The sequence below is a fragment of the Miniopterus natalensis genome, chromosome 3 (assembly GCF_054644295.1).
Source record: "Miniopterus natalensis isolate mMinNat1 chromosome 3, mMinNat1.hap1, whole genome shotgun sequence".
NCBI classification, from domain to species: domain Eukaryota; kingdom Metazoa; phylum Chordata; class Mammalia; order Chiroptera; family Miniopteridae; genus Miniopterus; species Miniopterus natalensis.
In genome coordinates, this window is record NC_142083.1 from 63,921,689 (window position 1) to 63,947,220 (window position 25,532).

The 25,532-nt window shown below is 40.8% G+C and overlaps 1 protein-coding gene across 1 annotated transcript in view; it reads right to left on the reverse strand.

Moving 5' to 3' along the window:
* Positions 1–25,532, reverse strand: part of SEMA6A (semaphorin 6A) — a 120,850-nt gene that overhangs the window by 8,758 nt on the left and 86,560 nt on the right. Inside the window, exons 13-19 of the mRNA XM_016224908.2 lie at positions 24,310–24,486; positions 23,783–23,923; positions 23,622–23,702; positions 21,609–21,667; positions 19,273–19,293; positions 19,084–19,134; positions 13,982–14,146 (exon numbers count right to left, since the gene is read on the reverse strand). Of these exons, the coding sequence (XP_016080394.1) occupies positions 13,982–14,146; positions 19,084–19,134; positions 19,273–19,293; positions 21,609–21,667; positions 23,622–23,702; positions 23,783–23,923; positions 24,310–24,486 (695 nt within the window). The remainder of the gene's footprint in view (positions 1–13,981; positions 14,147–19,083; positions 19,135–19,272; positions 19,294–21,608; positions 21,668–23,621; positions 23,703–23,782; positions 23,924–24,309; positions 24,487–25,532) is intronic.

Genomic DNA, 25,532 nt, shown 5'->3' on the forward strand with positions numbered 1-25,532 from the left:
GGCAAAGGTTTTCTGTAGGAGGCGGCATTTGAACTAAGCCTTAAGAATGCATAGGATGTCACCCCAGCAGGGTGGCTCAGTTGGTTGGAGTGTCACCCCGTACACCAAAAGGGTTGAGGGTTTGATCTCCAATTGGCGTGTATGAGAGGCAACCAATTGATTCCCTCTCTCCCTCACTCCCTCCCTCTCTCTAAGATCAATGAACATATCCTCGGGTGAGGATTACAAAAAAAAAAAAAAAAAAGAATGCACAGGATGTCAGCTGAAGTGGAGAGAGCAACGAGAACCAAGGCTTGGAGGAAAGGAAAAGGGAAGGCTGTGCTCATTAATGGGAAATGGCCTAATTCCCTTCTAGTCTCTTCTCTGTGTCCCAGCACTATGCTGGGCTCTAACTTGCTTCTAACCTTTCACACAGGCTGCTCTCTGTCTGGAATATCCTTGCTCATCTGTTCCTCTGATTCTCTCCTTTAGGTCTGGGCTTAAATGGAGAAGCCTTCTCCAACTCCCTCAGACTAGGTCAGCTCTTCCTCCTACAAGTGTCCTCAGCTTTGCACTTCTCGATCCTAAAGTCATTGCTTTTACGATACCTTCTTTATGTTTGTTTTTCTTACCTAGGCTGCCCTAGGAGGGATTTACCATGGAGTGCTCAGGCATAAAAGTGCTCAGTAAATATCTGTTAAATAAGTAGTAAATGGATGAATATTTATAGAGGGAGAATAAGAGTGAGAGCTGAACACCACTTGGAAGGAGGCTGTGAAAGCCTTGAATGACTGAAAAATATATTTAGAAGACATGCCAGTTTTGGAAGGAAAGTTCTTGGTTAATTTGTCTGCACTTCCAAGGGTCTCCTTTCCCAAGAAAGCTGACTTTCAGCTTACTTGCTCCATATTGAGTCATTATTGAAAAACTGGCTTCAAAGAGTCAATACCTTTGCATTAAAAGCACAACTAGTCTACCTGAATCTATTATTACTGTTTTTAAAATTAAAACTATCTTCAACTATACTTATCCTCTGCATCCTATGGAAATAGGTAGATATTATCTGCCCTTTCAAAAAATGAAGCAAAACAAGCAAAAAACCCAACATAAAATCAATTGCACCTACTAAGCTAAATATCAGAGAAGAGCCCAACCCATCTGCCCCCAATTACCTTGCCAACTCTGAGACCTAGGCAGCCGGTACCTCGAAATGGTTAAGTGCATACTCTCCCCTCACTGCTCACTGGACGGCCTGTTTCAGAGCTGCTGTGATATGATGGATGTGTCTGTCTCCATAGTGAAGTGATTAATAGGCATCTGTGTAAATCGGACCCGGTAACCACAAAGACAACAAAGCCTCTCTGTGTCCTTTAGAGAAATCTGCAAAGGCAGAAGGGAGGCTGGACATTTCCTCCACCAAGAGCCAGAGCGGGGTTCGTGTCGGGTCTGAGAGCTAAGAAAGATGGCAAGACACCAAGAAAAGCCCCGGAGTAGGATCTCCTAAAAATAGACTCTTGATTCTGCTTTATAGTAAGACAAGCCTACAATTTCCTTGAAATCCTCATAACAACTTGGGTGAATGGAATGTAACAACCCAGTTTTTCTTGTTTGAAAATCTTATTGCAACAAAATGCCAGGCTTACAGTCCTGCGAGGCTGTATGAATGAACTAATCATGGGCCAAGCATCATGGCCGCTAACCACAGAGGGCCCGCTGTAATCCCCATTAAGGAGGAAAGAAAATAAATAGGGGAGAAACCCTAACTGGAGACAATTTAGCCTCAAAGCCACGCCCCCGCCAGTGGCGATGACCACACTGAGAGCGCAGTGGGAGCTCTCTGTGGTTATCTCGGCAGGAAGCAGCCTTCTTCTTGTCTTACGGCATAATATGAACCAGATGGTTTAGGAATAAACTGAAACTCCAGCAGCCATGGAAATGGGCTCGGAGTTTATAACTCAAACTTTCCTTTTCCCTTTTAGTTTTTTTTTTTTTTTTTTTACCCCTCTGTGCCAACAGGAGGCTGAAGATTAGGTGCTGGCAGGGGCCATGGTCCTCAAGATGATCAAGTTAATGACTAGCCAAAGTCAAGGCAGCTTTCTGGCTGTTCAATAGCCTCAGTTCAGAAGCTATTTTTTAAAAACTTACATATTGAAATTGTGCTGTGTGGTTGACTGCGGATGAACCCGCTTCCAGTTCTATCACCTTTGAAATGGATGCATTTTGTTATTGTTGGGAGACCATCACAGGAAGAAAAGGAGGAAGGAGCACGGAACTCATTTGCCTTCATGTTTTCTAGGGGACAGACGGATTCACCCCCCGGTGCCAACAGCAGTGCTCAGTTCAGCTCCTCCTCCGCTCCACTGTTTTGGGTTTGGCACTGCTGATGGCAGCCCCACGCCCCGAGCAGGGATTGAGGTCTAGACTGGAGTCATGATCAGTTAACTTTGAAAAGCCATGCCCTGGGATGCTGGCCCGTGGTTCCATGTGTTAGAACTGTCGCTGTCTTTGTAAAGGTAATGGCTATTTCAGATGGGCAAAGTCTTAGTAATATTTGTATGGCTTGCTTTCCTGCTTTCTGAGGTTTCCTTTCTAATAACACTGGAAACTCAACATCTAAGTAATTTCTGAAACCAGACAAAGCATTTCTATTGTCCAGCTTCCTGGTCCCATCTTTTTCCTTTGCTCTCTCACGTGGCATCAAAGCTACAAAGTGGGGAAGAGGTCACCCTTATAAAATAGTGAAATTCAGGTGATTCTTTGTATAATTTGCAGGCTTTGATTTTTTTTTTCCCTCTGCAAAGATGAAACAAATGTGAGGAAACAGGTCTGTTTGAAAACTCCTGAAACTGACAACTTAAACTTGCTAGAAATATAGTTCTTAGGATCTAGGTTATAGATGAGGCTGGGTGTTAATGGTTAAGAACATAAACTTTGAGGTCATAAAGAACTAGGTTTAAGTCTTGGCTCTATAACTAACTAGCTTCGTGATCTTGGGCAAGTCTCTCAGTCTCTCTAAGCCCCAATAGTGTTGGCTATGAGATAAGTGTTGTTGGAAGGATTAAGGAGATTAGGTAAATGAATGCATATAAAGCACTTGGCATTGTGCAGGACAAACGTTCACGCTCAATTAATAATGTAAGGGAAGTGTTTCTAGAATTTGTGACAAGTTAACCTGCTTTTGACAGGGTCCAAGATAGACTGTTTTAATGCAACACTTCGGTAGGGTTCAATTGTGTTAGTCAAGAGTGTAAAATAAGGATTAAAAAATACAACAAAATCTTGGACGGTGACCTTAAATAAGATGGTATGTAGCAACTGGGAAATTGTCCTAACTCGGTGCTCTCAGCATCAGCATCACCTGTAACCTGCTAGAAATACAATTACCTAGGTCCTACCAAGGCCGTCTAAATCAGAACCTCTGGAGTTGGAATTCAGAAATCTGTGTTTTAACAAGGGCTCCAGATGATTTTTATGCCCACGAAAGCTTGAGAAACACTGCCTAAATCCTAAATGACACAAATAGTATCCCAGAAAATGCATGTAGATGTTTAGCTTTAAAGTCCAACCCCAGACTCCACTGAGGCAGTATATAGCCAGAGTTTAAATGAGTAAATGCAGTCTTCCTTGGTGTTCAAAGTATGAGTCTTTGGTGGGTCTTGTGTATGAAAATGTCTTCACTGCGGTCACCTTATTCTGACAAAGAATACAAAATCGATGTGATTTTTTGGAAAGACAAGTCCCTAACACTTTCCCTTGGTACCTAACAAAAGCTTGACATACGGCCTAAAACACTATAGTGCTACTACTCCTATAACAGAATCAACCCAATTCGCTAGAGCCCAAAGCTTCTGAGGAAATGCCGGGGGTCTCTGCCCAGCATGAAGACACTGAGAGACATTTTAGCTGCTCTCCTTCTCTGTCACAGGGGCCCTCAGATGGGTCCTAGATTGGATCGGTCCAGTCAGAACTGGGTCCCAGGGACAGCAGAAGCAGAATCTCAGTGGGAGCTCACTTGAATAGAGCAGCCTTTAAAGGCTCATGTTGCCTCGAAATCAACTCCACTCAAGCAACACGCAGCCATTGAGCAACATTTCCCCTATCTTTGCATGATCGGGCAAGAGATTAAGAAACTCAGGGAGATTATTTCCCTTTATATTTCTGGATTGAAGGAGGGACCTGAGTTCATGGTTCATTCCCCAAGTTAAGGTCCTGCTTCGTAATAATAAAAACGCCCAGCACAACAGTGCACTTATGGAGCTCAGTGCCTACAGATCTGCTGAGTTGAACTGAATCTGCAAATCCATAGAATTATATAAGACATTTTAAATTACATTACATTCCTGCTGTGTGCTTTTAAATCACGGAGTGCAAGACCCATCAGCGCTTAGGGTATATTTATTACCTTAACAAATGTCAGATGATTGCGTCCAGTGTTATCTATTATTTATGAATAACAAGAAGCTGTAAGACTGGAAATGACAAGCTTTAATCTGTCCAAAAGGTTAGGCGTAATGCAGTTTGCTGCCCTATAAATTTCTTGACATCATTTTCCCTCCTAATAAAGCACTGTCAGTGGTGACTACACTGAGCTTCCATTATTTCTACGCAGTTCATAGTGACTGCCCCGGCCTTCGGTGCAGAAATGTAATTGCAGGCACATCCTCGAAAAAGAATGCATCCTTTAAAGAAATATGAAATTTAAAAATAATTGGAGTGGGAAATTCCTATTATCCCATTAAAAATGAATCTTTTTTACAGACAGTTTTCAGGCTGTAGACTTCCAAGAGCTTAAGAAATATTAATTAAAGATGACAAACCTTCACACTGCTCATAATGAGCTTTCTGACAGCGATTAAGATCCTGTCTACCGCGCATTCAATATATTTGAATATATCCAACTACAGCTCACTAGTTTACTTCAGGGCCCTGCGGCGACTGGAGGTGCTGGGAAATTTCCATGTGATGCGGTTCATGTGGATCCTGTTGGGCCTTCAGCAAGGCCATTCGCTTTGCAGGACTTTACCTATTACCTGCACAGCCTGTATCTCCCTGGGAGATACAGGCATGAGAGCACGGCTCTTCTGCCCTCTTTCTCTCCGTGGCAACGGCATGAATTATATATTCTGAACAACTCTTGCAGCTTCCAAGGCCATTCTCATGTATAATGTCAAGACAAGAGAAAATGTCCTCAGGAAATTTCTCAGTTTCCTTGTTAGAGTACTTTATCTGTGGAGCAGTGAGGTGTGCTAAGTAAAACTTGTAACAACCATTTGAAAAAACAAACACAACTCCAGGAAATGAGGCTATCAGAAAGTTTTATCACAAAGCTAATGTTATTTTTCTATTATTATCTGTGATGCTAAATACAAAGGACTCGTCACAGTTTTACTGTTAGGACAAAACCAATTTTAGATGAACACAGTGCAGTGGAATCAATTAAAGAGCAAATTTTAACTTCTCCAGATGTTCAGTTAATAAGATCATGCCTAACCTAGTCCCTGTAGTCCTTGGAAGTTCTATTAAGCTGTCAGAAAACTTGGTCATTGTGTGTGTTTGTGCATAAGATGGGAGAGAATGGAAATAAAGCTATTTTTAGGGAAAGGGTGGAGCAAAGTGAATTCATGTCAGTGTTGATGTGGCTCGAAAAAGTGAATCTAGAAGGTGAGTTGATTTTTTAAATACCCTAAGGTATTTTTTAAATACCCTAAGGTTGCTGATTTTAAAACAAAAAATTCAAGTCACCATAACCTTCATTTAAGACCTTCATTTTTTTTTTCTTTTTAAGAAAAATGGATGTTAGGTGAAAAAAGGTTTAGTTAGTATCTCTGGAAAGAAAATTTAAATACTGGTGTGCAGATTTAGACAGGCGGGGAGATGAAACAGTTTTCTACATGGCTGACATTTAACTTATTATTATTTCTACCCTTTCCACAATAATCTCGTCAAGACCTTAGATAAATTCAGCACATTGTCAAGAGGATACAAAATTAATTATATCAAATCTGCGTCTCTGCCCGAGCTGCTGAGAGAACCATTTCAGCCTTCTACGTGGGCCTCTCAGTCCGCGTCCCTCCTGCCCAGCCCACACACGTGGAAACCCCACGTTGTCTATTTGAGAGCCCAGCTCCTGACCTCACAATATCATGCTCCTCAGTTCTTCAAAGAAAAGCCAGAGACTACAAATAAATCCCCTTTCCAGTAGGTGACAAAGAAATATGAATATAGTAAAAATAAATGGTGGTACCCGGGATTCTGTTGTCATTTCTTTCTCAGTCTCCCTGGTTTCCAAATCTGTTCTGGATGAAAACTGCCACGTGCCATGCACCCCAGTGTTTAACTAAAGTGACAGAGAAGCCCAAGGTTGGAGCGCAGCATGCCTGGGGCTTTACTAAGAACTCTTAGCTTGGCAAGGAGTCTACCAGGAAAACGCCAGTGAAGTGCAGACCCTTTAGATCCAAAACTGATGCAAAATTTCATGTCCCAAATTTACTATGTATATGTAAATAATAACCTAATGTGACTGAATAATCAATTTAACACACACCTATCGTCTCTCAGGCTCTGGATCTCAGTCTTTCCCTCTCTCCTCCGCTTGGCCCTTTCTTCCCATTCACCTGCCTTCCTATCCCCCAGGCCTACAGCTAAAGCCAAAGCCCCTTAAAATGACTTTGAAGGCTCCATACTTATCGTTTCAAACCCAATTCCCATTCTGGCCCTCTGGATACTTTATCACTTTCATCACAGCACATCACTTGCCTTTTTTTTCATTACACTCTGTACTTTAATAGCTTTGTGTCTCGGTCAAGTCACTTATTTAGCTTGGAATGTCTTTCCCCCTTTTCCTTCAAAACTTTGCAAGGCCTTCCCCTAGCCTGCAATTTGGAATGAGTTGTGTCTCCCCGATCCTCTCAGCACTTGGCCTGCCCCCCTTTCCTTCTCTTCTTTTACTCTCAGACTTCACTGTGCCCCATCGGCAGGCCAGGAGGTCGCCTGTGCGCGTCCGCTGCTGAACTGTAAGCTGCTTGGCTGCAGGGCTTGTGCTGACTTCAGATCAGCATCTACTGCGACACTCAGCACAAGGCTTATGTACAGCACGGGCTGGCTGGCTGTTCAGTGCGTGAAGAAAGAATCGAAGGGAGGTTGCTGTTTTTGCCTTTCTTTAAGACTACAGTTATTGTTACCACAATTAAATTATGATTTTGTAGCGCTTTTCTGATTCCAGTTCAACCCCTCAAAACTTTGGAAATGAGAAATGGGAAAAAACAAAAAACAGCTACGCAAAGAAGGAAAAGAAATGTGATTAAAGTAACAGTTGATTAAAACCTGAGGTTAAGTAAAATTAGAAAGAACCAAAGTTTTAACCATGCCCTGGTTTAGGAACAGTTTATTTCGGAGCCTTCCTTACTTAAAAGTGGCATTTGAAAAGAAAGCCTGCTTTTAGTGATAATCAGTTATTATACGTCAAATACATAACTTCAGTGAAAAATTAAATATTTTTCACAGAATTATTAATTTTTCACTAAGTTTTTTCTTTTATTCCTCTTATATGGGTTATTCTGAGTTAAAAGGCACATGTAATCTAAAGCTTAGCTGTTACAGTCCCACCGAGTAAGTTAGTAGAAACCTCTTCGGTAGGACTGCCAGGCAGCAACTACATGTATAGAGCACCTGGTTAAATTGCAACTTCAGATAAATAATAATATTTTAGTGTAAGTATGTCCCATTTAAAATGTGGGACATACTTACACTAAAAATTATCATGGTTTATTTGAAATTCAGATTTAGCTGGGAAGTCTGTGCTTTACCCAGCAATTCTACTCTTCTACTCCCAAATAATGTGCTTCTAATGATTCCTACAAGTAGTCTCTAGACTCATTCAAACCTTGTGGAGATTAAAATAGTTTAACAGATAGCAATAAAAATTATACTAAACCTTTATGGGGCAGGCATAGCATAATTTACAAATGAAAAAAATACTAAGGGACTGAATTTCAAGAATTGTACTCTACTTTTCATTATCAGCAACAACAGCGACTTAGATACCAAATTTCTTGTGAACTTTGAAGGAGATTTTTCCTCTAACCCTCAAAAACAGAAATAAATGAACCGTAATGCAAAAGGGTTGTTGGAACAATAGCCATCAATTTCCCATCTCTTCGTGTCCTTGGCCCTGACCATGCGTGTTCCTAACGGGTCAATGGTCAAACGTTTGGATGGAAGTCCAGCTCCCTGCCCCTCCCACGAGTTGTCCTCATCAGACAGAAGCCCTTTCTCTGAGTTCTCTAAGACTGTCCTGTTCAACCATCACAGTTAGAAATGGCTGCGATACCATAGGTTTTACCTATGAAAGCTATGCAAAGTATCATGGGCTTAGTTTTTGTTTGTTTGTTTGTCTTTTCTAAAATAAAGCTCAGGTTGTTTTAAAAAAGGCCCAAGTTTGCCAGCATTTCCATAGTATTTTAAATATGAATCCTGTACCAAACATCCCTCACTCTCTTCTTCCTCCCTGTCAAGTGATACATGACATGGTATTACAGGGAAGGTCTAAAGAAAAGGGGCTGAAAAGCTTTCCCAGTGCTATGGCCTTGATGTGTTCAGCCAAGTTGTCTAATATCTTTTTCTAAAATCTACTGTGCACAGTTTTGCCTTGTTCACAAAGACAGTGGTGGCTGTAAAAGCTTTTTGGTGCATTTCCTAGTCTGTGTGTGCTTCATCTGTCTGCGGTTTGATAGTTCTTGGACAGGAACTATGTCTACCTCTAGTATGGCCTCTAACTCGGTATTGGCATTCACTACTGTGCTATGGAGCCAGCAATAAATTTTGTTTGAGAAGCTTCAGAAAACATTTTTGTTATGGTAATGGTCCTGAAGAAATGACAGAGAAAATCTGATCCAAGTTAAGGAGTCAGGAAAAGAAGGAAACCTTATTTTTCTTCCTTTATTACTGTCATCAGCAATAATTTTCTCTGTACATAAAATTACCTATATATGACTTGATAGCAGCTAAGAAATCACTTTCCTCATAGGGAGAACTGGGATGCCTTAAAATCCCCACTCCATTAGATTTCAGACATTGGAGACTGTTAACATGGAAGAGAGATCAGGGCTAGGTTCTATTATCAACTATACTCACTTAAAGTCGGATTTCTAAGCTTCTTAATGAAGAAAGCTGGGCTCTGATGGTCTTGGGACTCAGAATAGGTAAAGTTTCAATGAGAGAAAAGGGAAAGCAGGGTGAAGTGTAGGTTATTGCCAGGCCAGGGGAATGGCTGTAACACAAGAGTCCTTCCAGATATGGGGAAAGTAGCTGAAGCGCAAAAGGTAAACGTCCCCCTAGGCCACAGTTTGGGTAATAACTAGCTGCAGCCTACACTCAGCTGCTCACTGCTGTCTGGAGAAAAATCTCACCAGATGCTCAACAGGCCTAGAATGACTTTTTTTTTTTTAGTTTAAATTCATTTTACTCTAAATTCCTCCTTGACCAAACTTCTCATTCCCAATCACAAAAGCTCAGTGGTTGGAGGAGAAATCAAAAGAGCAGTAGATAATATAATTGCAATGTTTAGAGCCCAGCCAACAGAAGGTAGAGCAGTTATTAAATCTTGTTCTTAAATGCCGGAAGCAAAGTTTCGGTAGTAGTTTAGTCCTCGGTGGACTCTCAGTTACTGTAGGCCAGAGTTGCCCAAGTTTGAGCAGTTCAGCTACCAATACCACAATTTTAATACAACCAACGAGTCTCGTTGACTATATTATTTACTTAATATTTTCTGCAAATTACCTTTAGAATGTATTTCAAAGGGAAACTTTATATCCTTATAATAAATAGAAAAAAGTGTCATGTTCCATAGATATAAGGTTAAATATAAAAATAGAATTAACTGAAAGCAAACCAATGTTAATTCCAGCTAGTTCCAGCTGTAAGTCAAAGCCCACAACCTAAAGCCAGTTCTTTCTTGTCAAAAGAGATAGTAGCAAGTTTAGGGTGTTGTTAATGATAAAGCACCAGACTGAGACTTTTCTCTTGACACAACCAAGAAGACTGAAAGAGGAATGAAAATGGTGTAACTTTCCACCACACGATTCTTCAATGCCAGGATGCCCCTGGGCCACCTAAATCATCTGATGTAAGGTGCTGCATGTCCAACCTGGAGGCAGTACTGCTATGGGCCACGATGCATTTGAGGAATAAATAATTGACTATAAAGAGGATTGTTAATAAACCCTGTGATTTATAAAATTCCATTCAGGATTGTTATGAAGTGTGGACAGTGTACTCATTAGCCTTTATAGACTTTATGAATCTTACTGGACTATCATTTCCCAGACTAAAAGTTGCTTGTACAAATCACTTGTACATTGACTAAAATATATTCAACATTTACTGTATATTTTAGTTTAAATTATTCATTTGATCTCTTATTTAAATTCTGTTTCTACATCTTTTCCTTGTCTATAATAAGCATATCTTGACTAATTGTAATAATGTGATAATATCTCACTTTAAAGATTTCCCAAAATATATATGCATACTACAATCCTGGCATTTCCAATCAAGTGGGAACATCTTTGTATATATTGACTATGTCATCTAGGTCATCTGTTTTCTGAGGGCTCACAAGAACTCTATAAAGTCAAGTCTGAAGTAGGATATTTTCTTCTGTTCCCGATTTATTCTTGTACCCAGTGGTCAGCATTTACATTTTACATTTATGCTACACAGCTCTCTTGGCAGATCTGTACATGGGTAATTTCCTCACATATCCTACAGTCTTCTTGGAAATCAGGTTTTATGGCACTGTTACTTTTGGTCAGAAAGAAGAAGCACAAGATTGACTATTAATTCTTGGTATTGCTTAGCCTAAAAAAGAAAGCTCTTGTTTCTCTTGCTGTGGGAAGGGGTGGTGGTGAGGGGAGACAAGCCAGGATCTAAAAATAAGCTGGATTTTCTTTCTTATTCACATGTAATTAGAGCCCTTTTGTAGCTACTGATTACTACCTCAATAGTTATAGAAAGAATAAATAATATATAATAATATATATTTTTAAATGTGGCAAAACTAAGAAAGAAGTAGCCAGGGCTGCATCTAATTTATCAACTTGGTGATTAAAGGGCTGGCTCTAGAGGCTCCAGACATCTAGGGACCCAGAGATAAAACGGAGCAGTTGGCTGTGTTTGTACTAATGAATCTAGGGCTTGAAAGATATCAGGCAATTTTAAAGAAAAGCAGCAATGACAAGAGACATTAGACAAGGCCAGCAGGGTAATGAAGGGCAAGGCCAGTTACTGAGCGAGAAAATTACTTCATTTTCTGTGATAATGCCTGTGTGCTTCGCAGGTCTCTTCTCACGCTTTGCTAATATGACTGTATATACATACAACATCAGAATGCTACTCACAGCATAGAAGGAAAGAGCCTTGGAACATTCCACAGAGGGGCAGAGGGCTTGGGTCTATTATTTTGAAAGGGGGAGGCTAAGAACAATGGTAGCAGAAGGGGGTTAGATTGCAAGGCTGGGAACGGTGCTTTAACAGAATGTGAGGGACGCACAGGAAGACACAGCAAGGAAAAGAAAGAAAAGGCGAGCAAACATACTCTGGAAATGCAGAACTGTCTGGAGGATGAGGTGGGGCAGAGAATGGGACCGCCCGGTGGTGGTCAGCATATCTGCAGAGCAGAGCTGCGGGCCAGTCTGCTCACTGGTTTTGTTTTTTTCAGCGGCCAAAATAAAAAGGGCATTGGACACTTGACTCCTCAGCTAGCTGGCCGGCGGACACATTTTCTGCTTAGTGGGGGAAATGTGCAGTATTTTAGAAACAATTCCAGAGTATATTTAGCTCCTAAAGCTGGCGCATACAAATGTCACATTCCCATGAGACAATCGACCCAGTGAAAAGAGCACCTGCCAGAGGCCCTCAGAAAACCCAGGAAACTTGCACATCCCAGGAGATGCTGCACACACGGATGTGACATCATTGAGGCATCCACGTCAGGGAATGAGGAGAAGCGAAGGGGATTACAGATTGGGTCAAGTTGAGGAACGTCATAATGAGTCAGAAAAGAAACAAGACTTTTCCAACAGAATAACGCCACCACCAAGTCATAACATACAGTGCTTGGCAAAAGAAAACAAAAGATCAAAAGAAATCATGATCATTAAACGGACAATTCAGAGCAAAATGGAAATTAAAATCATAAAAATCATGGTAAAAGGAACATTAAAGCTACATCTTTCAAAATTTCTGCACAGCATCTCATTGTCTTTGCCCCATCAAATACATAATTGTCCAAAATCAAATTCAAATTTGACAGGGCAAGGCAAGGAGTTAATAGCACAAGAACAGTGATCATGTTAAACACCCATGCAGTCACCTCTGCCACCATTGTTTGACAATTTGAAGACTGCTTCCAGCTTTGTCAATATTCATAATAAGACCCAGGAGAAGGAACAATGCCGAATTTTAAAATGATGTCAAAGTGTTAATTGGACTCTTTGATAACCTCCATCCCTTGGGGGAGTTAACGATTGGAGAAAATTCAAGCCACCAGTCTCAGTGAAGTGAAAACGACTGTAACCAACCAGCTAGATATCTGGTTGACATATTTAATGCTTTACTGGAAAGGCTGTTTGGTTTTTTAGAAAGTCGCAGTGGGCAAACACAAAGTGTTTTTCCCGAGTTGCCTTTTCTTGAGAACCCGGCCAAGACTAATACATCTGCGGTCTGGAGCCACACATAACAAATCATGGCACATGCTAGGGGCTCGTGGCCATGGTAAGTGCAAGGATCCCTCCAGCTGAAAGAGGCTGCTGAGACGAAAGCCACTTTTAAAAAAAGATTTGGGGCAGGGCACATTAATAAGAAGTTACAGAAGAAGAATAAAATTAATTAAGGGAGCATGCTCCAGAGCAAGTTAAAAGGGCTGCATCTTCACAGTTTGGCTTGGCACGTGGAGAAGCAGCGTGTGCGGCACGCTCGGGAGATGAGACACAACAGGGCATGGAAACTTAGCGTGCGAGCCTGCCTAGAAATCTCGTAGGAGTAAAGATGGACATAGGTACACAGAAAACCCTGATGGAGGACGTGATGGAGACTGTCTTCCAAGGGTCACTACTGTGGCTGGTCTGCCCCCAGGACCCAAATCCCTGCTTGCATGAAACTCTTGAAAACATATAGAAGTAAACAATTCTGAATGGAGGGAAACAGCTCACAACATAACTGGGCTTTTCAGTCTCTGATCTGCAGGACTGTTTTTTGGACAAGTAAAGGCCTCTTTGGTTGCAGCTGCAACTAAAGTAGGATGTGTTACCAGAAGCAGCAAATGGCAAGGAAAAAAGATGACATTTCCTGTCTCTAGCTGAGCAAAGAAAGCAGGGGAGAATTTAGGACAGTTCACAGTAGAGTCCCTTTCATTTAGTGCAGCTTCCTTTCCATTTTAAATGCATAGCAATGCCGCTTGATTAAATGACATAATTTTGTTTTAGCTGTTGTCCTCTAAAGGCAATTACAGTATGTCTCAGGACCATAGCTCTATTCACATTCAGTAGCATGCACGAGTGAGAGACGGCTACCAGCCAGAAAAGACTGTGCCCTGCTACTTCTCCATTCACCAATTAAACGGGCCTTTACTTTGCTTGCATGCACTTGCCAAAGCCCTCACTGCATCCCATTCCATTATGGTGCAAAAAGAGGACCCAAAGTTTACAGAAGAGTGGAAAGGGATTTCAGGAGCCAGCATCTGCTTTGGGCCAAGCCACACCTCTTTTGGGTGGAAGAAGCTTAGAGGCTGTGTTATTTGTTTTGTGTGGTTTCTCCTTGCTCGGGCAACAATTTAGAATCAAGCTTAGCAAAGAGGATTGGGTTCCAGTCTTTTTTGAGATGCTTTCAATCATAATGTGTTGGAGGTTCCTCAAATCTTGCTGTGATTCAGCTGGAAGCAGTTATACAGTCCTCCCTACTTCCCCTCCCTCTCCCCCCAGAGGAAGAGGCAATTCCAAGGCCTTACCCTTCTTGTCTTGGTGATTATGGGAAGACACTGCCCCCAAAGAGTCTGTGCTGCCAGGTGAATGGAGCAGATCCTTCCAGTCCAGCATTCCTCCCCTAGACTCATACCCCTCTCGAGCAGCCGAATCTGACGTGGTGGTGCTGGGCAAGAGGGAACTGGAGTGCCCTGTTTTCATCACAAATACAGTTAGGGAAAACATCACCAGAGACGCCCACATTCCCTTAGCTCAGAGGCCAGGAGATTGGACACCCAAGCTGGCTATAAGACTGGAAGGCGATCACCCTAGAAATAAGACTCGAGGGGAGGGATAAAGGGTTAGATCCCATCTCTGCTTCTTGCTGGGTGAGCCTCAGGGACTCATTGAACCTCTCTGGGCCTTGGTTTTCCTTGTGCACAAAATGGGGATGATGCCATTTACCTCGAAGTGTTGGGAGGGAAATAGTGAAAATACTTGGCAGTGTCTGACACATAGTAGGTGCTGAAGAAATACTAGTGTCCTCATAGCAGCACTAATGGCATAATGTGTCCACGCTGGGGACACTATTTGTGACTGATGTGGGGGGAGGTTTATGGTAGTGGACCAGCCTCTCCCCATCACAAACAGCTCAGCTGCCCTGTGCCTTTCTCTTGGAGGGTGTGTCTAGTTTTCAGCTTCGACTCCACTCCACAGGCATTCCTCTTTCTGGGAGAAGTGATTGCTTTCTAAAGGGACCTGCTCCCACCTCCTTTTCACTGGAATGGAGGCCTCAAACACTCCATGTTGTTACGGCTTTGCCTTTTGTGTCTTAGGCCAGCAATGTTAGTTTCATGGCTTTATGAGTCATACTTGTGAGAGGCTGTTTTTGAGGCCACACCGACTGATAATGTTCTGATTAGAAAGAAATAGCTTTTTGAGATCCAGAGTAGCCTGTGATAGATATTAGAAGAAGGACAGCTAGGTTGGGAATTATGGCAGACACTGGACATTTCCTGTGAATACATTCCTAAGCTCTCCTCCCATCATTCCACAAGGCTAAATGCAGATCATGTTAGGTGCTTTGATTTAAACTGGCCCAATGATTTAAAGAAGCCCCACTACCTGTTCTTTCTTGTAGAAAGAAAATATAACCTCTCATGATTTTCAAATAGTCTTTGGTTTATTTAACCATTTTACCTATGGCAACCTCTTGAGTAATTTTTAGAAAGAGATCGGGGCAACTACTGCGAATGTATAATTGGTGCCTGTGGTAGAAAGCAGGACAGATTCAAGGTGGCTTTGACCTTGGTCTGTGATCACCATGTATGTGATAAATAAAATACTGGCCACCAGAAAGATCATAATGATCAACACATTGCATTCTTCCTTTTTACAATTGTTACTGCAAGTTGGATTCCCAGGAGACTACAATACTGCCAATTACAGAATATATATATAAAAGAGCTGGGAAAAGCAAGTCAGCCAAGTGGCTTGTCTAAGCTCTAATGATTCCCATGAAAGCACCACACTTAGGTGCTACTGCACAGCTTTGGTAACATTTAAGCAGCCGCTTTCTGTGCAGAACTTGTTTGGCTCCTACACAGCTTCAAACATCCACTCTGTTACAAATAGTCTGATTCATATCCAACTGCTGTAAACACGTTCATTTAAAACTCAAGAATGCTTGAATCTAGACTTTTTTGTTTTTACATTTCTGGGTTTCACAGCTCATCTCATCTCATAATGCTGATAAGAGAGCAAGGGTAGGAAAATAACCTGAATTGGAAATACAGAATTACTTTTACTTCCTCTTGCTTATACTGAGATCTAAAATACAACCTCAATTTTCTACCCTCAATTCAGCACTGCTCTAATGAAATACAGAGTTAACCTAAGAGAGAATTCAGCACCCAGCATAAGCAAACAATTAGAAATAGCTTTGTAGGGAGTTAGAAAGGGGGGAAGAGGGGAAAGCCTCTCCTCCAAGTAGCAATTTTTTTTTTACCTGAATTGATATTCATTTTGAACACTTTCAATTTAACTGTGTTCAAGGGGCAATTTTATGATAATGCCCTAAGTATGGTTTAGGGAGAACATTTCTTAATACGGTAATCTAGGGGAAATATATGCCTAAGGGACACATTCTCTGTAGAAAGAGTTCTTGGACCATATGCTGCAAATACGTGGAAAACTCATTGGTAATGGAAAGCTATGGCTACGAGAGGATATTAATGTGGACCAGATGGTGGTTAGGTAGGGAAATGTTTTACACAAATGTGAGAAATCAGCTCCTTCCTATTGCTGAAGCGTTAGTCTAATACCCACCACATCTCCATTTCTATATGTAAATCTAGAGAAACCATGCATCTGATGTAGTCAGAGGAAAAAAGTAGAACAGCATGAGGTTTGTAATCTTTTAAACGTATGCTTGAGGACAGGCAGCATGTGTCACCCGTGAATCAAATAGCCAGAGGAAACAATGCCTGATTCTCCAAAGTTTTAGAATCACCATGTACAAGGACCATTAAGCAGCAGGCCTTGGTTTGAAATCGAAGAAGGTATATGATAATTATCTCTCCAAGCTTAAAAAAGGTTAAAAGGAAATCGCTTTATTTCTTCTTAGAATCTGATTCTATAGGCTATATTATTTCTGTGCATTCCCTAAGAGACTTTGTAACAGAAATAATATTACAAAAATAGGCAGTCATTTGCGGATATAGTATTACATGTCAATAGAATTCGAACCTATAATTTTGTTTCGTTAATCCAATTAGGGAGGTCATATTTTTATTAATGGAGAATTATGTAGTATTCTTATGATATACAAAGAGACAGATTTTAAATGTTAACTTGAATATGCATCATATTGTTTCTCTATATCTACGAATCTGTGATTCCAAAGGTTAGAGACCCTTCAAACTACTCTAACCTGTTAACAATGATTGTGGCCAATTAGACACAAAAAAATACACTATGTCAATACAAGAGAGGAAAATAATCAGGGTCCAATTCACTAAAAAGGGGTTCTTGGTTTTAGAATTAGGCAGTTGTGGTTTTGTCATTCACTCTATGAGCCTGCACTCAGCCAATGAACTTCTTATGGAAATATTCAAAGGACACAGCTAGAAATAGTGGTTGCACTTTGGACTCTGGGGTTGGCTTCCTACTCTACATCCATGCTCTTAAAAATAGCAATTTGGTATTTCCTTTGATGGTACAAATACAACACCTAGTCTAGTGCCTGGCACATAGTAGGTACTCAACAAATATTTGCTGAATGAATTAATTAAATCTATTCTTCATTTATTAACTCCAAAATAAAGATATCTTCAATAATTTGTGAAAATCAAGTTTCCTGTATTTTTCTAAGTAATGTCTGGAGCAGCCTCATTTTGATGGTCAATTAATCATCTAACCACACCACCCTGGATAGATTAGGCCCGAAATGGACAGGAGCTTTCATTAAAAGGAAGACAATTCTTCTTTAGTTTCACCACAGCAACCATTGATCAGGAGCTGAGGGTGAATGCTTTGTCCTTCAAAGCATTAATGTGGATGTATTATTAAGTTATTTTCCTTTTTGTAAAAGAATTAAGAGATACATAGATTAGAGAATTATTTTTGTTGATAAAGAGCATCCCATGGTTTAATTGTTCTATCGATATGAGAAATTACCTGGGAGTTAAAATTGGTCTTAGTACAGATTGATGAATGCTAGGGAGGTTGCTGGTTCAATTCAATTCAAGACCTGAATTTCTCAATATCTGACAAAGATTATTCAATTATAAGAAATGATTGCAAAGTATGATATTGAGGAAGAGCAGATGCTAAGTGGGTCCTCTTTCTGAAGGACAAACTTAGCTAGGTGACATTTGCCTCCTGAGAAATTTTTCTTCTAGTAGTTGGTGTTAAATATTCTGGCTTGAATCACAGATGAGAGAGTGTTAAAGGTGGATGAATTCTGTGGGCTCATCTCCACACTGCCTCACTTCACACGGGGGACCCCAATCAGGGAGACCGGGCATTGCTTTCCATACCCGCACAGCTCCAGTTTATAAGATAGTCTTTAGGACTTTCAAAGGCATATTTATGCTAATTAGGCATAGGGAGTGAGAGTTTATATTGAGCTACTAGACACATCTGTAGCCATCCTGAATTATTTCTTTGAATCCTAAATCCACCTGGCTTTCTTTTCTTTCCTCTTTTATTCTTTTCATTATTTTCCCCCTTCCTTTCTTACCTACCTCTACACTTAAAGACTTTCCTAGAACTGTTACTCTTCTTAAACACAAAATCTACACAATTTCTGCCTATCAATGAAACTCATAGTCCTCATTATAATGTATAAGCTTAAATTTGGCATCACATGTTCTTCATTTTATATTTAAAAAAACACATGATAGTTTACTCTAAAAAATACTTGGGGGAGCTTTGAGAAATGGAAATGGAATATTTCAACTACTTCTCAACTTTTTTTATAAAGAGCTCCGAATATTCTGTCTATGGACTTAATAGCTTTGTTTACTGTAGTGTCTATATATTTCAGAAAAGGAACAATGGGATAAATCCTGTTTGTTCATCGTTGGCACCATGTCACTCTTCCTTGTACACATTCTAAAGAAATCTCGATGAAAATATGTCTGAATATTCGCACTCTTTATGAACTTAAATTTCGATGGCCAATTTCATGCTATATTGGAAAGTTTTGCCTAGCAAGAACTTGGTATGTTCACTCTGTATAGATTTTCCCCCGCAGAAGATATTGCTCTGAAAGTCATTGTTTTGGGAATGACTCTATCAGTTAAAGAGTTATGGCCTAGTAGTTGTAAGCACTCTTCTTTCATCTTGGATATACTTATGTCCAAAAGTCATTTTTTCTCCTTCAAGAACTCATTAAATATACTCACAAAATTCCCCAAAGTTGGCGTATTATATGGATTAAACCGCAGGACTCAATCTCATACATCAAATGCAGGCAGAGTGATTTTTGAAGCATCATGAAATTTATAAATAATTTTAGTGAATTGGGGCCCTGAAGTAACAAAGAATCTGGTCCATGGTGTTTAGGAATGAAAACTATAAACTACCAAAGGGTAAGTAGCTTGAACAATTAAAAAAAAGAAAAAAAAGAAATCCATAAACTGACCATATACTGTGTTGTAAGACATTTCATGATCTGGTAGAGGAGTTGAAATGTCTATAAAAAAATAGTGAGGATAAAAACAATTAATTTAAAAAGAAACCTAAGATTTGGAGACATTGGAGAGGATCAGTGAAACAGGATTTCCTAAATGGGGTTTCATTGATAGTTAATTATGAGTAATGTCTTCCTTACCGTTCAACGCCACGAAGGAATCTGAAAGACAAAAGGGAGGAAGGTTACTCCTGTTTAACACGGCTTAGCGTGACTTACACGGTAAGCGGGAGTGAACTGACACAGAGCGATGAGAACACGTGATGCCCAACGCTAAGTAAGTGCATTTAATTCTGGCTGTAATACCACATGCTTTACAGTCGGTCCAATTTCACACCCCTGCCTCTTCCCCAAGTGAGTTTCCCAGAGGCAGAGAAAAAGCAAGACCTAGTAAAGAAATGGTAACTGCGATGACAGGTGTTTCTGAGCATCTAAGCCCTACCATCTATGTGGATAAAATAAGCAACATCTGCAACACACTTATAAAGTACTTTCTTTGTGTATAAAGTACTTCTTTTCATAAAGAATGTATAAAGTACATTCTCTCATTTCATCCACACAACCATGCTGTGAGGAACTGTCCAGGTTCACAGTGTTCTGAACTCAGCAGGGGTTTTAGTGAGTTAAAAACAAAAATAAAAGTAATCGCACACACACATAGGTAACAGACCCATATGTGTGTGTTTGTGCTATGTGTTTGGGTGAGAACACGGGTTCACTCAGCCTGCTACTCAGCCTCTGACACTGGCTCTTTATGATTTCCCCTTAAAATCCTGATAAAGAGTCACTGTGCACCACTGTGAAAGCCTCTGAAATCCTGGGAACAGGTGTGTCTAACAGAAGCAGGTGGTGCTCTAGCAGGAGCACAGGAAGCTGAGAAGCCACTAGGAAACGCAGTGGAGGGTCCAGTCAGCCTTACCTCCCGCCTTGAGTGGCACTCTAAGTGCCTCAGCGGGAATGAGATCAAGGGTAGGGAGCACAGGAAACCACAGAGGCTTGGCTGCTGCGATCAAGGAGGAAGTCAAGGGCTTGGGGCCCGAGGGTCTTCCCTGTGCTAGATACTGAGGCTTCCTTGGGCTTTTCTGCCAAGGACACAGGTGTAGTGTGAGCCTACTGGTGTAGTGGACACTTGCTAGAGACACTAACAACCATATTCCCATTTTTCACATATTTACCTATGAAATCCAAATCAACACCCAAGTTTTCTACAGAGGCCCATACCACCAGAGCATAAAAATATGATGAAAATTATTCACTAAAGTCAGCTAATTGAGTTCACTCACATAGAAACCAAAACCTGTTTCCCTGAAAATGGAGTCTAAAGGCATCAATGTGGTTAAGATCCATGGATCAGATTGTTTCACTGCACAAAAGTAGCATAGATCTTTTGGCAGTGACACTGTCTCCTCTACTGATTTCTTAACATGTTACATTTTATGTGTGAAGACATAATAAGCTTTTGCCAATATATAATATTTACAAACAAAAAATATGTGGTAAGGAATTAGGAGATAAGGCTACCGTATCTCTATTTGATGATTATATCTGATCTCTATAAAAGATAAGGTAGAAAGTTGAATGACACCTTAGCATTTTGGGGAGAATTTTGATATTAATCAGATTACAGAACAACCATGATCCTTTACACGAAGTTCTAACTAAAATGTTATCATAGCCCAGCCAGGCGTGGCTCAGCGGTTGAGCATTGACCTAGGATCCAGGAGATCCTGGTTGGATTCCCAGTTGGGGCACATGCCTGGCTTGTGGGCTCGATCCCCAGCAGGGGCATGCAGGAGGCGGCCAATCAATGACTCATTATTGATGTTTCTATCTTTCTCTCCCTCTCCGTTCCTCTCTCTGAGATCAATAAAGATATATTAAAAAAAAAAAAAAATCCAGAATTAGGAACCATTGTTTAAAAAAAAAAGTTATCAAATAATGACTTTTGAATGAAAAGGTTATTTTGCGTCACCTTGTAGTTAGTGGGCTATTTCCAAAAAGTTTTTCTACTGCAAATGGTAACATACATATATCTAATTAAAAAGTAATTACTAGTTTATATGTTCGAGAAGAAGAAAATAGTCCCATTCGATTAAAAATGCCCAATCTTTTAATTATTTGACTAAAAACTACAGTGTAATAGCACATTTTTAGAAAACAACAAAACTGGGTTCTTTACAATGAAAATGCAGATATAACTTATTGTTATGCTATAATTAATATAGCATAATATTAATATAGAGTGAATTTGTTCCACAGCATTGTAATAATAGGTGCCAGCATTTACAGCAACGACATTGACAGTAACTTTGGCTTTAAAATACGCTATTTTCTTTGATATTTAGAAGATGGTTTCTGTTATTTATGCATGTTTTGGTGCCAGCTGTCCTCAGTGCCACATGCAGGGTAATGTTTCTAGGCCATTTGATAAAAGCATCTTTGCCCAAAGATAAACATGGATAGGAAGCTTTACTTACTGTGACAGTCTCCGAGGCCATCTGTATTGCCACGCTCTATGTCCTGTTCAAAAGTCAGTCTTTCAAAAACGGAGGGGGGAGAAAAACAAACAAATTCAATAATGTGAGTGATTACTCTGGTTTAGTTTCACTAAAGCAACTAACATAGTTTGATAAATTGAGTGGCAGGTGCAAAAAATAAGTGTATAACAGCTTGAAAACTTATCTCTGAAATTTATAGAAATGAGTCTTATGTATAAGAATATCCAAAGAGAAGCCATGGTTTAAGCAGTTAATCTAGATATTATTCAGGAGTTAATTAGTTTGTGCATTATTTATATCTTTCTTTTACTCTGATTCCCTGAGCATTTCTTAAGCATTTAAGTGTTAAAATACATGTTATAGGCAATATAGAAGTCTATAAATTAAAAATAAGTCTTTTCCTCTCTACTTTCTCTTTCACTCTGACCCTTGCCTTCCTAAGACCTTTATCTATTTCTTTTGCTTAGCAATAACTTATATAACAAAGTGTTAAAAGGTACAAATGGCCAGCGGATATGAGGGGCCCAAGAACAGGAGGCCTGCAGGTGCATTTTGCTGAGACCATTCAGATATTCTGTTCACTGCTCCCAATCCTCAGGAGTATCCTTTTGGTTACACATTGAATATAGAAAGATCATTTCTTGCCCTAGTGTTTGGCTCAGTGGTTAAAGCGTCAGCCTGTGGACTGAAGGGTCCCAGGTTCAATTCTGCCCAAGGGAACGCACCTCGGTTGCAGGCTTGTTCCCCGGCCCCGGTTGGGGCGCGTGTGGGAGGCAACCAATCGATTTGTCTCCCTCACATCAATGTTTCTCTCTCTCTTTTTCCCTTCCACTCTCTCTGAAAAGCAATGGAAAAAATATCCTCGGGTGAGGATTTTAAAAACAGAAAGATCATTTCTTAGCTTTCCTCACTGTACTTTGTGATCCCTCCTCCTTCACTTCAAGAGTCCCAGGAAAAGATATAAAGTGCTAACATTATAGTATGTCTATATTGCTACTTGTAAAGATGATCTAATTATAGATAGACATCAACACTTTTTATTAGTCAGGTTTCCAGGTCAGACTTACAGTTATTATCAGCCCTGTATAGGAATACTTCCCCCCATATTATGCAGGTGGTGGTCAGGGTGTGCCCTTCTGTCTGTTTGTCTAGCTGTTCTAAAACGGGAGAGGAGATTCAGTGACGTGAGGACCATTCTGTTCTCCCTTTGGACCTGAGGAAGCTGAAGGAATTGGCTAAGAAAGAACTGTGCTGCCATATGGCACCTTCCTTGAGTTGCCATAACCTGTCAAGGACAAGCATTGAATGTTTTTCCAATGTTATTTTGGATTTCACATCCACTGAAGTAAAAACATAAAAGAAACCTTTTAACTAATGCCATCTGAGCATTTAAAGACCGGATAACAATTTTAAGCACCAAAATCACAGGCATGTTAGACTGTCCCGATCGAGCTGATCTGCTGGAGAGCTGCCAAGAATCGACTACCTAATGAGTAATAGGGTCAACTGTTCTTCGGCGCAGGAGAAAGATTTATTGGATGTATACAACATGCTTGCAGTACAAATGCATCGCTTAACAAATGCTCCGCAATTTCTTCTCAGCCTTGTACGGTCAATTAGAGGAGCGGGTTTTGTGATGGCTGGGCAAACCGCGTCACTAATCTAATTGCTACCCAACTGCTCCTTTTCTCTGCTGTCCTGGAACTGCGATGATTACGGCATGCACATCCTCGCCGCTCTCTCCAGGGAGCACTTAGAAGCCCGCTGTGTTTCTTTTCTTTGTGTTTTTAATCAGCCCGAGGATGCATGATTAATCAATTGGCAACCTGCCACATGCGATATTGGGGTGTTCTGTGAGATGGGAAAAGGAAGGAGAACGGCTGGCAGCCCCACTGATGAGGCTGAGCGCAGAAGGCGGAGCGGTGGTGGCATGTCCACGGCACGCAGAGAATGGATGGCACTTGACACTCTCCCACACCTGGGGTGCCTTACCTGCTGTTGGGTGACAGATGGGCACAGGAACCTCCTTCCTTCAACCACCCACAGTATGGGTCTCTGGAGGCGATACAGGTTCTGCAGGAAGAAGATGACCGTGAGCTACCCAGGGCTCCTTTCTAAGCACCTCCTAATGGTCAATGAGGCAAAGTACGTACTTTTTGCACTTCCCGTGTCGCTCGCAGCGGCCGAGGGGAACCTTTATCACACAGGTGGAGAAGGCGACATACAGGGAGCTGCTTGCTTTGTCCAGCTGCAACCCCATAATCCTCTTGTCTTCTACTCCATCGTAGCTACACCTAATTTTATAAGGCAGGATGATATCATTAAAAGCTTCTCTCGGGTCAGCTCTTTTTTCCTGCCACCACTCACGCCCTACCCCCTAGCCTGCAAAGTGATCTCTTCATCTGATCTAACTGGAGATGAAACAGATGCTTATGCACACAGATACACGCGCGCACACACACACACACAAGCACACATATATGTGTGCATCTATATAAATATATACATTATTAGCAAGGAGAAAATAATGCCTCTTAGGTACTGAAAGATTTTTACAAATAATATTAAAACCACACCTAAAAATGCATAAAACCTAAGTCTTCCATGATTTTCTCTGAATGAAAGAGATCACAATAACATAACAAGTAATTACTAAGAAAGGACCAAACATTCTACATACTTTTCAGGATTGTAAACGCTCATCTCCTCCAGGAAAAGGCTGTCATTTAGGAAACCACTGTTTCCTATTCTGGCCAAGAACTTCAAGATGATTCCCTTTTCTGATCCCAGGAAAACCACAGTGTGGTTCTGATATGGCCCAGCAGTGGTGTCCACTGCAATTTTGGTGAGGCGGTATCTAAAAATGACAGAATCGCAATTTTTATCTCTCTGTTGGTCTGTCATTCAAGTTATCCCCCTTTCCACTTCAAACAATTGCATTGTGACACAGCTTTCTAGTAATAACTTCAAGAGAAATATATGCATGTAAATAATGCTCTCAAGCTGTTCTGGTACGTTGCTTCCATATGCAGAGCATTAGCATGGCTCGGAGGGGAGGAAGGAGGTATGGTGTGTGGGGGGCCAAGTTACATAATAAATAGACAGCCACGATCATCTGAAACCACTCAGCAATTACCCCTTCCATGAGCAGCAAGGAAAGACTAATGTCTCCTCTGAAGAGGGGAAGAAATACGGGAACTCATTTAACATTTCATTTAACATTGGGAAGACAAGCAATAGCTACCATTTTTTTATACTGTTCTTCTGAGGTGTAAACCTTTTCAACAACATGCCAGTTAGAAAGCTTTTCAATTGTGTGTAGAAGGACTGAGAGTTCTGAAGGATGTGCCAGCCAGACAAGATCCATTTAAAGCAAAGGTGAAAGGGCACCAGCCTTGTCACCTATCGAGGATAAGTCCTACTGGGCATCCCCTTTCTCTGAAATCCCTAAGCCATTCAATACTCCCCAGACACCTATTTGTCCTAAGCACCATAGCAGGTCCCAGAAAATATGGATCCTTCTGCAGGTTACATTGCTTCCATCTTATGGGTAAGAGCTATTCTAGTACTTTAATATCTTTCAAATAAAGGCACATGTTAAAATTGGTGGTAAAGTTAATTAACATTGTGTTTGATGACTGCCACAATCGGACGGTACTTGGGGAAGCCTGTTGAAAGGACTAGTTCATGCTTTCACAGATTTCACATCAGCTGGCCCATCTCTGTTGGCCACCACTTCAGATAACAAACGCTGAAGCAGGAACCTTCATACTGGTGTATTTGTGCAAATCTTCTTCCTGCCCACACTCCACTTGACAGTGAACAACCCAGGCACAATGCTTGGGTGGAATCTGCAGCTTGTTTTGCAACCATATCCAACCAAACAGGCATCCACACTGAATG